The 15,694-nt window shown below is 38.6% G+C and overlaps 1 protein-coding gene across 25 annotated transcripts in view; it reads right to left on the bottom strand.

Moving 5' to 3' along the window:
- Nucleotides 1-15,694, bottom strand: part of PARD3 (par-3 family cell polarity regulator) — a 685,332-nt gene that overhangs the window by 121,555 nt on the left and 548,083 nt on the right. The window contains exons 23-24 of one of the 25 annotated variants that reach the window (XM_079107660.1): nt 8,370-8,490; nt 1,150-5,811 (exon numbers count right to left, since the gene is read on the bottom strand). The exons of 22 other annotated variants lie outside the window; for them this stretch is intronic. In XM_079107660.1, the coding sequence (XP_078963786.1) occupies nt 5,755-5,811; nt 8,370-8,490 (178 nt within the window). In that variant the 3' untranslated portion in view covers nt 1,150-5,754. Of the gene's footprint in view, nt 1-1,149; nt 5,812-5,899; nt 8,491-15,694 lie in introns of those variants that run through there. 2 more of the 25 variants (XM_079107662.1, XM_079107659.1) reach the window with 2 other exon arrangements.

Below are 15,694 nucleotides of genomic sequence, written 5' to 3'. Positions count from 1 at the left end.
GACAATTTTAATGTTTAGTCAAAAGGATCATATGACAAGTGGATAATAGTTCAGGGAACATGGTTTACATACTGAGAAAGAGGAATTTTCCAGAAGGTACACAATAAAGGGTTAATAGCAAAATCTCTCTGAGAGTCTTTTCAACATAACTGCCTTGAAGCAAGGTGGGATTTTCTGGATTTGGTGAAAGGATGTGCTTTAACAAAACACAGGGAGCACCAGCACCCTAAGGCCAGAGCTCATTTTGGTTCCTGGTAGGGAAATCTTCTTGATGGCAGACCCAGGTGTCAGTCCTCTGCCCCTGGCCCCCAGAGCAGGACTCTCTGAGGAAAGGTAAATAATCTCTCCAATCAGTCAGAGTTCAAAATCCCACACAGAAGGAAGCAGAGCAGAAAACCAGAGCAAGCGCATCCTGAGTGGAAAGCACTGACTGGATGGGGAGCAGCAGAGCCTGCACCCTATACGCATCCATACACACTAGTATCCGTGGAGGCTCGGCTGCTTGTACAAATGTACAGGAGCTTCGTGAGGACAGATGGGGTCTCTGCTCTCACAGACTTAAGAGGGAAAAGTGAGAAATAAAACATGAGTGCAAAATGCAATTGCAGGTAGGAATACTCATATGCAAAGAATTAAAGAAGGGCGATTATGGTAGAGAAGGTGTGGTGGTGGGAGGGCACTCTGCTGTAGGCTGGACCTCGGTGATGGCCACACTAAGGAGGCAACTTCAAGGAAACCTGGATGATAGAAGGAAACCAGCCAAGTCAAGATCCAGGGCACAGCCTCCAGCAGACCAATGACAAGGGCAAAGGCACTGTGGTGGGAAGACTCTCTTGGCCTGGCTGAGGAGCTTCACGGAGGTGCATGTGGCTGGCCCGGGCAAACACTAGGAAGCATGAGTGAGGCAAGAGCACATCTGAGGCGCAGGCCTCCCCAGAGGAGTGGCTAGGGGGCTTGGAGTGCAGGGAAGGGAAAGCAACAGTGGGTCAATGGCAAGAGAAAGAAAGAAAAGAACCAAAGAGAAGGGAGAGCAGCACTGAAGTGGAAGAAGGGAACAGGGGAACAGTGCACACTCAGCAGCAGGGAGCAAGGTTAGTGTATCTAAGTCATCAATGCAAAGAATCACATCAAGATGTTCACAGAAGGTCACAGAGGCAGCCCAGGGCAGCACTTGGCCAGTGAGAGTAATAAGGACAGGGAATTCAGAAGTGGGAGAGGCCTCAACTCCAAAGCCAAGGAAATGGGCCTAGGCACCAAGACATCCCAGGACTGAGCAGCCTTACCAGGTTGTCAGCTACAAGGGACTGGCAGTTGAACAATCAAATCATACATTTATTGCTTAATCAGAAATAGCTGGACCTGTTTAGCTTTCAGGTATATCTGGTGACAGCTATCTATATAGTGCTTACTGAGCAATTTTTTAATCTAATTTTTAAGCCCACGTAAGACCTTTAACTAGATGTCATATTTATAATACAAATAACTAAATCCAGGAGTATTCCAATAACCAGTTGGCACTGTGAGGTGTACCCCGTTTTTCATGGTAGCTGTCATATACATCTTCTCACTTGAATTAGCTCACTTAATGCAATTCTAGAGGTCATGAAAAAGGTCAATGTGCAGGGGTAATTATAAGAGGAATCTAATATAATACACTTTCACATATACACTTTATATGATCCATGAGTCTTCCTTCTGTAATTGGCAAACCCAGTTTGATTATCCTTGTTTACAAATTTGTAAAAAGGCTACCGATAAAGTTAAGGGAACTGGACCCATGGGCTCACAGTCTCCAGCTCCATGTCAGATACCACTGTGATGTCCTTCAAAAGAAAAGAAGTTTCCTCCCACCCAGGTGCTACTCCCGTAACTTGAGGGGCTGTAAAATCAGATTCCTTCCCATTCTACTGGTAGAAATCTATAATTCTAAGTAAATTTTTATTAACAAAGCTTAATGAAAACAAATATTTCATAGATAACAAAAGCAGCACTACACCTGTCAAACCATCACTATCCCTAGATTCTGGAAACTGAAAAATGATTACCACTTTCAGGACCTTGTTAAAAAGTGTGCACATTAAAAATAATTTACAGAATCAATTCTCTGTTTGCAGCCACAGTTTAAGAAACAGAAAAATCCATTTGCATTTCTATCTTGTTAATTCCCGTGTTATGCTGGTGTTACTAATAATATAAAATATTTAAAATTTGTGTTACACATGGAGCCAATTATAATTATCTAGTGAGAAAACAATTTTATATTGAGAATCTAAAAATAATCTATTTTACCACTGCAACAGATCACACACATTATGAAATAAATTCTATCACCAATTAATGTAACAGTGGTTCATCTACTGACAGTCCAAGTTTGAAATGTTCTCACCAGCTGATGCCCACATTCACAACATAACATCCAGAAGATATTAGATAGACACAAATCATTATTATGCTTGTGCAATACATATTAAGCATATTGTCCAATATGCCACATACAGGAATTACCTCCTTTTGTGTACTCCATGTTTTGTCCAGCAGTTTATATAATTTTATTACAATCCATTCAAAATGAACTACAGAGCTAGGGGTGTAGCTCAGTGGTAGAACACTTACTTGGCCTATGCAAGGGCCTGGGTTCCAACCATAGCACCAAAATAACAACAATAAACAACTCTAAGGGGTTATCCAAAATTTTATGATATGTTAAAACTGAATGCTTCCTCAAATAAGAAACTACCTATTGAGTTCTGGATCTTCTTAGTAGGATTTTGATTATATGCTTTTGATATAAGATTTTTACCTGCGACACAATTAAATATATTTCTAAAACTGCTAGCAGCCACTATCCAAATATTTTATTTATATTATCTCATTCATTCCACAATATAACCATAGAAAGATAGTGATTCTAATTATTAATTTGCATACAGTTATCTGATTTTACAAATGGGGGAAGAGACATTTATTTATCACATTCACATAGTATTTCAGTTTAAGAAAGAAGAAATTTCTTATGTTAGTGTATTTGTTGTTGTATGTGGTTGATTGGTTAAGACCAATAAGTTGATAGACATGCTAATAAGCTTAATATTTGTTTCTACTGCACCTCAACTTCAATATTACGGTAAAGTAACAGGATACTCCTTCAGACAATGTTTAATTACCAGTGCTTTTGCTTAGAATTTCAAACTAATTGGAATAGGACTTTGTTTAGTATAAACAGACATCTCAAAAGAAGCTGATTAAGGGATAATATGTTTCATACTCAGGAAACATTTAAAGGAAATCAGCAAAATGTTGTGTCTAGTTAAACATAATGCCCAGTAGTGCCTGAATATCTACCCAGGAAGAAAACATAGACAAGAGGAGAGAACACTGAAGGGTCCCAAAATAATCTACAGTTTTTGTTTCCTTTTGATACCTGTTCCTGAACCTAGCAGTATCAGAAGAAGAATATATCATGGTTACTGGCTCAAGAAATTTACCAAAACCAAAAACAAAAATAAAACAACAATAACAAAAAAGCCCCTCACAACCAACACACACACACACACACACACACACACACACACACACACACACACTTTATCAATTCTGAATTACAGTTATGTTATTTTTAAGACAAAAAAGTCCTACTGAACAATTACAGTGTAGTAATGAATTTGTAAAGTGTCTATTCTTTTCCATGTCATTGACATGTTAATGCAAAATTCTATATGCCTAATTTTTTTAAAGTTGAATCATTTTTACATGCTTAGGTTATAGGTTAAAGGATCATCTTAAATATATCAAGACACTAAATACTTTTTTTAAAAAAAATCACTCATCTTACATACCCATTTTTAAATGCTGCAAAAGTACACAAAAGCATTTGGAGGATACAGGTCAAGGTCCTTGTGTTTATCTCCTAAAGTCTTTATCTCCTCTTAGGAAAACTCATCTGTTCAAAGAGTGAGTCCTTTGCATGAGAATGCATTCTAGCAGCAGCATAGGTCCTAAAAACAGTTCTCAAAGAATGCCTGGATGATTTCCCAATGCCACCAAAGATGTCCAAAAGAACATAGGGAAAAGTCCAAATTATGGGAAATGTAGAGGGGACACAGATGCACAGATAGTATCTAACCATCACATGTAGACACTTAAGGGAATCCTAGTAACATACAAAATGTTTCTGTATCCAAGCAAGAGGAGACTTTCATTCCAACTTGGTACAGAAGAGATATCATTTGGAGAATTAGGATTTTAACAACGGGGATTAAGAGAGCTGCTGCAGGGCATTCCACACCAATGAAAAGGCACATGTAATGGGAACTATTTGACAGATTCTAGGATAGGAAGCAGCCTGCAGTGACTAGAGTTTTGATGAGAAGAGATACAGAGGATTAAGACCATGGTAGCTCACTAGGATGAGTGTGCCACACTAGAGGCTTTGGACTCTATTCTGCAGACAGTGTTTTTGAGCACGTGCGTGATGCCATGCAAAGTAGACTTTAGGAAGGTACTGCTGACAGGGCTGTGCAAGATGGATCAGAGGTGGTTGGGAGGGGTGTAGGAATGTGAGTGCTGCTACTTTATTATATCAGGCAACAGGTAATACACCTCTGAATCAGAAAAATTTTTAAATAGATGGAGAAGAACTGATTGGAGAAACAGCACAGAAACAGAATCCATAAAACCTCATGATCAGGTCTAGGGATCAAGGAAGAAGGAGAAAAAACAAGATAGGGAGGACGCTGGTGACAACAGCAGAGAGGGGACATAGTGACAGCCATGACATTAATAATAAGATCACACCAGATCTGTTCCTGCTGTATTTGTCAAGATTCTCAGAGAGACACACAGGAAGTCGGGTTGGGAATTCAGGACATCCACACTACAACAATGACCTTGCATATAACTGAGAGTTGAAGACATGACAGGGAGAAGACTAAACAAGACAGTAGGCACTCGAGAACTGCAGCATGTAGAAGACAAAAGAACCTGCACAAAAGGTGGGAGTCTGCAATGAAGACCAGAGCATAAGGGACCAAGGAAGAAGGCGATCTTGGACATCTATGTGGACACATTTTCAAGATGGTCTCCAGATCTGACCATCAGTTTGACGGACTAAAGACTTTCTTAACAGAGATGGATGGAAACCAATTAAGTGTAAGAATGAGGTGAGTAGATGGAAGAAGTTTTTAGTACAATGATTATTCATAAGTATTTTGAGGAATTTCTACTTCTGGCAATGAGAGGACAAGGGGGTCTTGAATTAACTTCCCACTGCAGGCAACTGTAAAATGGGACAAAACACAGGAAATAAATATTTTCAGACACTGGGGTCCAGGAAGACTAAGACTGTAATGTAACCCTCAAGAAGGGAAACAAATGAGGCGAGCCTTACCATCACCTAGGCTGTCAACACAAGGAGGGGGAAACGGAGCGTCACTGCTGTCAAACTAAGGAGACAGAATTTTGAATCTGGGGATGCTAAGGTGGTTAGCATTTGCAGACAGATAATTTGAGAGGAAGCATCTACAAAGAGAAAGAGCTCTGGAAATCTACACGGGTCCTCTTCAGTCCTTAAAAACCAATTTGGACATGAGTAAGGAAAAAACCCCACAAGCCCAGGAAAGAGCAATTCCTGTGGAAAGAATAATTAGCAGCCAGCAGTAAGAAGAACAGTTGTGGGCAGGCTCACAGTACCCAACTGGAGTAAGAGACTTCATTAAATATACCAGCTGAAGACAGAGTATCAAGTCAAGAAAGGCCTCACCTTGGAAATGGGGCTAAATTAGGCCTCAGTATGACATCTATTCTGGATCTGACCTAAAAGAAATTAAAACATAATTTAAAAATAAGAAACACTCATCAATTAACTAACCTGCCTCTCAGGAAAGATTTAATACTCAAAAACTGTGATAAAACCCAGCCTTCAACAACAGAAAATTCACAATACCTGATATCCAGTAAAAAATTATTAGACATAAAAAGAGGAAAATGTGACCCCCACACACTATACATCAATATAAACACATTCACAAAGTATAGTGAGAGCTAGGGGTGTAGCTCACTGGTAAAAGGTTGGCTTAATATGCACGAGGCCCAGGAAAGAAAGGAGGGAAGGAAGGGACAGAGAGAGGGTGGAGGGAAGGATAGAAGGAAGAAAGTGTAGTGATAATACAAACAGAGGAAAAAGGACTCTAAAAATATTCTTCAAGCCAGGCATAGTCACATGCATCTATAATACCAGCAGCTCAGGAGGTCGAGGCAGGAGGATTACAAGTTCAAAGTCAGCCTCAGCAATTGAGCAAGGCTCCAAGCAACTCAGAGAGGCCCTAAGCAACTCAACCAGAATCTGTCTCTAAATAATTTTTTTTTTAAAAAAAGGGCTAGGGGTGTGGTTCAGTGGTTAAGTGTCCCTGAGTTCAACCCCTAGTGCAAAAAAAAAAAAAAAACCTTCAAATACAAGGTATATGCTAACACATATGCTATGGTTTGAATGTGATTTGCCCCCTTCAAAACTCATATTTGAGTTTGATCCCTGTCGTAAGGTATTAAGAAAGTGGAATCTCAATCCAATTATGATGTTCAGAGGTGGCCCTTTACGAAGTAATGAGGATTGGATAAGGTTAATAGGTAAACTTCCCATGATTGAATCCTGGTGGCTTTGTAAGAAGAGAAAGACCAGCAAATGTTTTTGCTGATATGTGGAATCTAAAGCACAATAAAGGCAGGAAAGGGAAAGAAGAGAAGTTCGGTAGATTAGACAAAGAGGACTGAAAGGAAGAGAGCGGGACAGAAACAGAATCTACAATTTTCCTGTGAACACATGAAAATACTTAAGTGAACCCTACCATCATGCCCACCCACAAGAATGGGGTCCTAATTAGAATAAGATATATCCTATGCGTGTATAATTTTATCAAAATGGATTCTACTATCATGTATAACTAAGAAGAACCAATAAAATATTTTTTTTTTAAAAAAAGAGAAAGACCAAATGACAGACACAGATACACACACACACACACACACAGGTGGGCTCCCTGTCTCTTGCCATGTGATGCCTTGTACTACCCCAGGCCTCTGCCAGCAGAAAGCCATTACCAGAGGCATCCCCCACAACTGTGAGCTGAAATAAACCTCTGTGATATTACAGCAAAAGAAAACTAAGATAGGATGAAAAGAAAAATGAACAGAAAGGAAAGGAAGATACAAATATGATGGTAACAAGGATGCTTGGAATGGAATGCAAACCTAAAATTTCATCAAAGATTTTGAAATTCTTTCATTCAAAAAAATAAGTGTTTGAGGTAATAGATATGCTTATTAGTCATATTTATGTATATATGTATCAAAGTGCCACACTGTACCACATAAATATGTATCATTATAATGTGCTGATTAAAAATAATAAAAGAACAAGAAAGAATTGATCAAAAGACGGTTAAGACTGTTATGCTATTTCACTATGATACACAGGCATTAGTGTATTTTGACTCAGAATGGTTTGTACTTTGGGTCCTGTATAAAAATGAGAAAAACAGTCTTCCTCCTTTAAACCTTAATAACTTTTTTTTAAATGTTACTAATGAATATTCTTAAATTCCCATTTTTTTTTACATTCTCCAAGAATTACAACACATTCAGTATAAAGTAACCTGTACTGTGTTCCCACAATTAACTGATTTGGGGTAGTTTATAACATTTCAGGCATCCCCAACCATACCATGTACATTTCTTTCTAGATCATTTCACAAACTAGTTGCCTACAGTTCTTTGATGCTACAAATTTCCAATGACTGATGAAAGATAATCTGCACTTTATCCCTCAAGATGGGTGTTTATATTACCAAGAGCTTGGAAAATGGATCAATTCAAGATAAAACATTTTGCTAACAACTTTCATGGTTCACTGGCAGAGAAAAGAAGGCTTATTAGCTTGGCACTCTAGATATGGCCTTGTCCATATGGTAAAAAACATACCAGATTTTTTAAAAAGTCAATCAACCATTCTGGCCTAGCTATTAAAATAAACAGCATGGTCAATAAAACTGGTTGTGTTATTTAAGTCCGTCTGTTATTCTCCCAAAAGACTGGGAGAGCATTACCATAAGAGATGGTATCTGTACTTCTCTTTCAGCCCCACTAGCTTCTAGCACAGATCAGGATACATGGTTATAAAGAACATATTTCCTAAATAAAAAAATCAGGACGTAGCTGACATATGGTCTAACAATGGGCCAAAAAATAAAAAAGGAAAATACAGATGACTATAACAAGGCTCATATAGAGGTCAACCAACTTGCCAAACATCTAAGTGAGTGGCAGAGCCAGAATCTGAATCCAAAGCCACAATGACTGCACTTGTTCCTACTACTTACACACACGTAGGACAAAGCCCAGAAGTCAGGAAAGGCAGTTGGGAAGGTCACAGAGTTGAAGGACAAATCCAATAAAGAAAAATGTTTTTTATAATCTATCTTCAAACTTCTTTCAGGAACCCTAAAGATTATTGTAAGCAAAATAAATAAATAAATAAAAATTTTAAAACATACATACCCACACAAAGCAAGTTAATTTTAATATGCAAGGATGAAGTGTTTATTTTACAGAAAGCACTATTAATAAATAAAGCATCCTTTTAAGTCTAAATAGATATTTGTATTTCCATTGATGGCTTCTTGATTTTTAAGGCATGCTTCTGGAACAGGAATCTGGGACACGAGGGAGACCAGTATCAAATTTTCTAGGAAATATTAAAAAGCTAATAAAGGGTCCAGACTGATGAATATATTTAGTCTTCTGAATACATATGCTAAATTTTTAAAAACATAGATTTTTATTTAGCAGGCAGCAATTTCTATTTAACTTCAAAACAAGTACAACTAGTGATAGTTTCTCATTCACACTTTATACAAACTACTCAACATGGTTATAAAAGACAGGCTTGTAGAATTTTCTGGTTAATCTGGAGGAAGTGAAAACTACATGTTTATTCATCTATTTTTCTTTTTCCCAGGGTCAGCATTAGCCCATTGGAATTTCAGCCTATGCTGGTGTGTTTCTATGTTTAAGATTAGTTACTCCCAACCACTAAGATATATCTATGTTTGCAAAGAGAAGTGGTTAGAACTTTGTTTTAAGCAATCCCAGCCAGATTTTCCCACCCTTATGGCTGTCGCTGGTTCTGAACTGATCTGACTACTCATAGATAGCCCTGAAGGAGAAGGGATCTTTTCTGCACAAGCCTCTTCTTCCTCTCAGGCCCCCCACCTCCTGGCTTTTTGGATCAGCACAACACTCCCTAGGTGGCAGCACTGCAGCCTGGGAACACAGCCACCACCTGAGCAAGACAGGCAGGAGGCAGGCTGACTCTCAAGCAACAAGAGGAACAATATTGAAAATAAGGTATTCGCACAGAGAGTGAGCTCAGCTGCTGAGTATGCCACACAAGATGCTTTGTTCTTCCCTGTTGATGGCATCGTCTAAGAATGTGTCCCAATTATTTACTTCCTGACTTGTTTACACAGGAGCAATCAGCCTTGACTCTCAGAACTTATGAAATCCAAAATTTACATATTATTATTGACTGCTCACATGATGAAACTTCCAAAACACAGGTGCACACACATGCACACAAGTGTGTGCACACACACATGAATTTTCTGTAGCCTAGAACACTTAGCTTTAAGTACAGTTAAAAAAAAAAAAAAGTTGGATCAATTAGCAGCCCTGTGGATGTTGGAAACATCTTAACAGTGTCTCAGAGATGAAAGAGCATAACACAGAAAGAGAAAAAGAGGAAAAGTTAAATTATGTCTGCAGTCGTAATGAATCAAAGCCCAGAAGGAGGTCTGCAAATCAGCAGGTTCTAATGAAATATTAAGGTAAGTGATTATTGATGAAAAATGAATAAGGCTTTTTGATTTCAGCAACCTTTAAATCACACCTAGCTAATTAAAACAACTCAAACGCATTCATTTATTCCTTGACGGGCATTTAGCTATCCTTGAGTATAATGAGATTTCACCTATGAAGCATGTAGGTAGTTGAACCTAGGCAAGTGGACAGGGTATGCTAGAAAAAGAAACACACATTAAAAAAAAAAAAAAAAAAAAACTAACCCATCTTCATATATATGCATCATTTCTAAGCTGGAAATTATTTTTAAAAATCACTCAGAATATTTCCTGTTTATCTTTCAAAACACATGCATAATCGTGTATTAAATATTTATTAACATTCAGCTTTAATTGATTAGGATATAATGGACATATGGCATTTATAATACTAACATTATTCAATTATATGATAGTTTTAATTTAAACATCTCATGGAGCTATTTAAAAAAGCTTATCATCCCACCCTACACTTCCTGGAGAAAAGCAATAAATAGTTTCTCAAAAGGTGAGATTTATCTACAGGCAGTGTCACAAGCCATGGGAGAATCCAACCCCAGCACTTAGGCTTGCAGGATCGCCACACACATCCTCTAACATCATAACCCTCATTCACCTTAGTCTCCTGTTTGCAGAATTGATACTAGGCTATTTAAGTTAAATATATACCAAGGATTAATCCTTACAAGGATTAAGTTGCTTCCTAATTACAGAAATCAATCAAATATCCACAGCAATGAACATTTGAGCACCAATAACTAAAACCAAGTTTAGTTTACAGCATCAAAATAAAAAGCTGAGAACTCTAAAAGAAGTTTTTACATGTGAAAGATACTAAAAATAAGATATAGAATCATCATATATCCTATACACACAAAACAATCAACACTGCAAACTTTTTAGCTTCTAAATGTCCTTAGAACACCAGAATAAAGATGATGGTTGTGGTGGTGATACTTGTGTTAGCACAACAATGGTAACAGCAACTTTATTAGTCAACTTTCTGTCATTGTGACAAAATACCTGAGATTACCAATGTGAGGGAAGAAAATTTTGTTTTGGCTCATGATTTCAGAGGTTTCTGTCCATAGTTCTGGGCCTGAAGTGGCTCAGAACATCATAGTGAGGGTGTGTGGTATAGGAGGAAGCCTACTTACCTCATGGCAGCCAGGGTTCAAAAAGACAGACAGGAAGGAACTAGCATCCCGCATTATCTTCAAGGGCACTGCCCCAGTGACTAACTACTAAGGTTCCACTGCCTTCCAACAGCAGAACAGATGAGCGATCAGGCCTTCAACACATGAGTCTTTGAGGGACATTCCAGGTCCAAAGTGTAACACAATTAAAACTTACTGACCTCTTTCTGTGTGTCAGGCAAGTTAAAGTGCTTCATAGGTAGTCATTCATTTAATGTTCCTATCCCACTGGGTACTATTATTTGCCCCCACTTTACAGGCAGCATTGAGTCAATGTTGTGGTTTGGATGTGAGGTGTCCCCTAAAAGCTCATATGTAAAACAATGCAAGATCATTCTGAGGTGAAATGATAGGGATATCAGAGTCTTAACCCAATCAGTGAATTAATCTCCTGATAGAGATTAACTGAGTGGTAATATGTGGCTAATAGGTAAGAGCTGGTTAGAAGAGGTGGGTCATTGGGGTGTGTCTTTGGGATATATATTCTGTGAGCTAAGCTTAGTCTTTCCTCTGCTTTCTGATCATCATGTGAGCCACCTTCCTTAGCCACACTCTTTTGCCATGATGTTCTGCCTGACCTCAAGTCCCAAGGAATAAAGCTGGCTCTCTATGAACTGAGATTTCTGAAACTGTGAGACCCCAAAATAACCTTTCCACCTTAAAATTGTTCTTGTCAGGTCTTTTAGTCACAGCAGTGAAAAAGCTGACAAAAACAGTATAGTACTTACTCCTGACAGAGAGGGACATGAACTCAGGCTGGAACTCAGGATATGAACTCCAGAGCCTGTGCTCTTAACAATACCTATAGCATATGGTACAGCATTATATCAAATTCAATTACAGGAGCTTTATGAAACCTATAAAAATTATAAATTTTACCTAAAATAAGCAAAAAGGGACTCTTTATTTTTTATCTTTTTTGGAGCCCATCCAGGCTGGTCTAAAACGTGTGTGATTTCCTGCCTCAGCCTCCAAGCAGCTGGGATCACAGGCATGTGCTACCACATCCATAAAAGGGACTTTACCAATTAAAATTTTACATTTTGCTAACAGAAAATCCATATTCTTTTCCTAAAGCACAACTTCTCTACTTACATACAACTTATAGTCTTCTCTATCATACACTGTACCCCTAAACTGTCCTTGCAGAGCTGATGAGGAATTTGCTTTATTCATTTCTTAATTTACTTACACATACAAATGTAAATAAATGGAATGTAGCAGTGAACAAAATAGACAAAAATCCCCTTTAAAATGCAACTTCATTGTAATTAGAGAAGATGGATGAAAAAATTGTTAAAGTGTGTTATTATATTCCATATCATAATGTCGAACACTTGCAGGCAAAAGAAAGGAGGGAAGGTAGATAAGGAGACCCAGGAGGGGACAGTTGCAATTTCTAATTATTTGCATTTCCTAATATCAGCTAATGCCAGTCACTACATGGTGGCAGTGCCTGCCTGTCCCTGTTCTTCTGTGGGGACCGAAGCAGGCCCCCCCAGAGGCAGTCAAGCTTGATTCAGGTATTGCTCCTGAGAAAAAACAGTTCCATATCGAAGCAACTGGACTCACTCTTTCCCAAGGGCTGAGCTCCTGTGACCCCCCAGTAAGTGCAAGGCCAACCAACTTGTCACCTGCCCCTGCCTTACTCTCCCTGACTAATCACCTTCCCAGCTGTCCCCCTTCCCGTTATGGGCAGTGAAGGGTTTCAAGCAGAAAGCCACTCACAAAAGTCACCCTGATAGCCATGTACAAGCACTGGCAGAGTCCAGAAAGGGTCAAGAAGGGCAAAAATCTCTGAGATAGGGTAATGCCCAGCTCCATATGCCTCTCCCTACAGTGATGAGTAGATGGCAGGGTCCTTGCTTGCATCTGCCTCAGCCCTGGATCTTCCAAGACAGCAGGGTTGATCACCAGTGCCTGCAGAAAGCATCCTTGTTAATTTTACCATTATTTCCACTCTCTGGGGACACATGGTCTCATCCAAACATGTGCACACATATGTGTGTGGCATTGGCATAGTCCCTTGACTTTTAAATACTTCCAAGAACGTACTAAATATCAAAGTCGGGAAGTGGTGCTCTCATGCAATTGCTATAAAGGAAGTTGCAGTAAACAAGTAGAGAACAATCTGCCCTTTTAAAAATCAACTGAAATACTGTTTCAGTTATAAAGAGGATGGGATGTTGGATGCTACAACCATTCATCAGCAAGGGTAACACTACACCTACAACCAGTTTGCCTTGATCTCACACAAAAACTGGAAATCCTATAGGAAAGAACAACAACAAGAAGACAATACAAAGATGTGGTACTGTTTAAAAGAAACTGGGATAGAATGTTTTAGATTGGTCCATCCAAGATGGATTCATGGAAATCTCCCAGGTGCAAATAAAATTCCTTAGAAATAGCATTAGAAGGAAGACGCTGATAAAAGCATGGCTTTGACATCTGAAATGGTCTAGAGAGGTAGTCTGTGTCTCCTTGATGCTCAACAGATTCTGTAACTGACTCATGCAGTTAGCACCATCTCCCCTGATGCACCAGCAAAGCCTTCAGCAAACGGCATGTCATTTATAGTCATGTAGGGCAAAAATAAGAATGCTAATTCCCCACATCCCTTAAGTGAAGTTTTATTAAAGACAATATTCTCACAGATTAACTTTGAAACTCTTGCACAAGGTTGTAATTACTACCCTCGCTATGACTCATGGCCCCTGAGTCCTAGAAGCCATCTGGTTGCTACTTTACTGGGTCTGTTGCCTCTTTCCGTGGCTGGCTCTACTTCATCATCCTGTAGGTTTCAAAGTTCCACTCACCTGAGGGTTCAGGATAGCATAAGCACTTGTGGCTCGGTAAGCCTTAATGAATGAAATCCCACAAATATTTTCAAAGAATCAGACCACTCAGAGAAAAGTCACAACAGTTCCATCTACTTTTAGGGATAGAAAGCATCTAGGAACTTCCAAAGTAAAGAGTTCACCATATTTAATATTCAGCAGGTGGTGTGGTTTGGGTAAGTGTCCCCCAAAGGCCTATGTGTTAAAGGCTCAGTACCCAGACTATGGAGCTATTGAGAGGTGGTGGAGAAGAGAGGTGGGACCTAATGGGAGGTCTTCTAGTCACTGGGGGCATATCCTTAAAAGAGACATTGGTAACCCAGTATCTTTATCTTCCTCTCACCCCATCACTTCTGCCATGAGGTTCTAGCCCCAAAGATCTAAAAGCAGTATGTTCATCCAATTATGGACTGAAACCTCTAGAACTATGAGCCAAAATAAACCTTTTTATTCATAAGTTGATTGTCTCAGGTATTTGTTACAGTTACCAAAAGCTGACACTAGAAGGACATAAATCCAGCATCTAAACTACATGACCTATCAGTCAAAACTAGGCATTATGGTCCCTCCCTATCCCCTGCATATATTATATACCTCTTATCCTTTTAGGATGCAGCTCAAGCATGCCAGCTCATAGAAATTCACCCATCTCCAATTTGAGTCAACCTTCTTAGTATCCCATTTAATTCATATCATTCTGTATGCAATATATAACATGTGACATGTGACACCAAGTGGGAGGAATGTGGAAGGTGAATAGGTCTTATTCCTTTCTATCCCCAGCACCTACCACAATTCTTGGCACAGGGTCACTGAATAAATGCCTGGGAGGTGACCACAGGGAGTGCCAAATACACTAGCACATGCATACATACAAAAATATTGGAATTGTTCAAAAAGTTTAAGACCCTGAATATTTCACAGAACTTAAACATAGGAGGAGGAGGAGAAGAAAGAATGGGGGGGGGGGAGAATAATTAGAAATTAGTCTTTATCAATCTTCAATAAGCTTTTCTGTTACAAAGTAGGTAATTTTTTAAAGATATGCTAATAGTTTGCAAAAAATAAAATAAAATCCCCAATCTCCCATTTTCTTCTGCATCAGAATTACATAATTATCCAATTATCTAGGATTTAAAGAACAAAGTTTTTTACTGAATTCATGTACATCCATGAAATCCTCTGAACTCCTAAACTTCCTAAATTTAGTATTTATTATTACATACAGGGAGTCTAAGGGGCAGAACTAATAATGAAAGACACAGACTGATACAGAAAAATTATTTTAATAAAAATATTTGTTTTAGCCAGACGTGGTGGAACACACCTGTAATCCCAGCAACTCGGCAGGCTGAGGCAGGAGGATCACGAGTTCAAAGCTAGCCTCAGCAATGGCAAGGTGCTAAGCAACTCAATGACACCCTGTCTCTAAATAAAAATACAAAATAGGGCTGGGGATATGGCTCAGTGGTCAAGTGCCCCTGAGTTCAATTCCCAGGAGCAAAAAAAAAAAAAAAAAAAAAAAAAAATTGTTTTACAGAAATGTACATTTCTGTATAATAGACATTTATTCTAACATTTGAGTCTATTTTATGTCATTTTAAGTGCATCTTCAAATAATTACTACCTACACATTGAATACATGAATTATTTAGCAATTTCCTGCTCTGTAACAATCTAGAAAGTTCATAATTTTTTCCCATTTCCATATACACAATTACCAAGTGAAAAGGATATCAGAACTATTTCCTTGATTAGAAAACAAGTATCT

This window comes from Sciurus vulgaris (genome assembly GCF_902686455.1).
Source record: "Sciurus vulgaris genome assembly, chromosome: 12".
Taxonomy (NCBI): Eukaryota; Metazoa; Chordata; class Mammalia; order Rodentia; family Sciuridae; genus Sciurus; species Sciurus vulgaris.
Note: the sequence above shows the minus strand (reverse complement) of the source record. Positions and strands in the feature narration are given on the sequence as shown.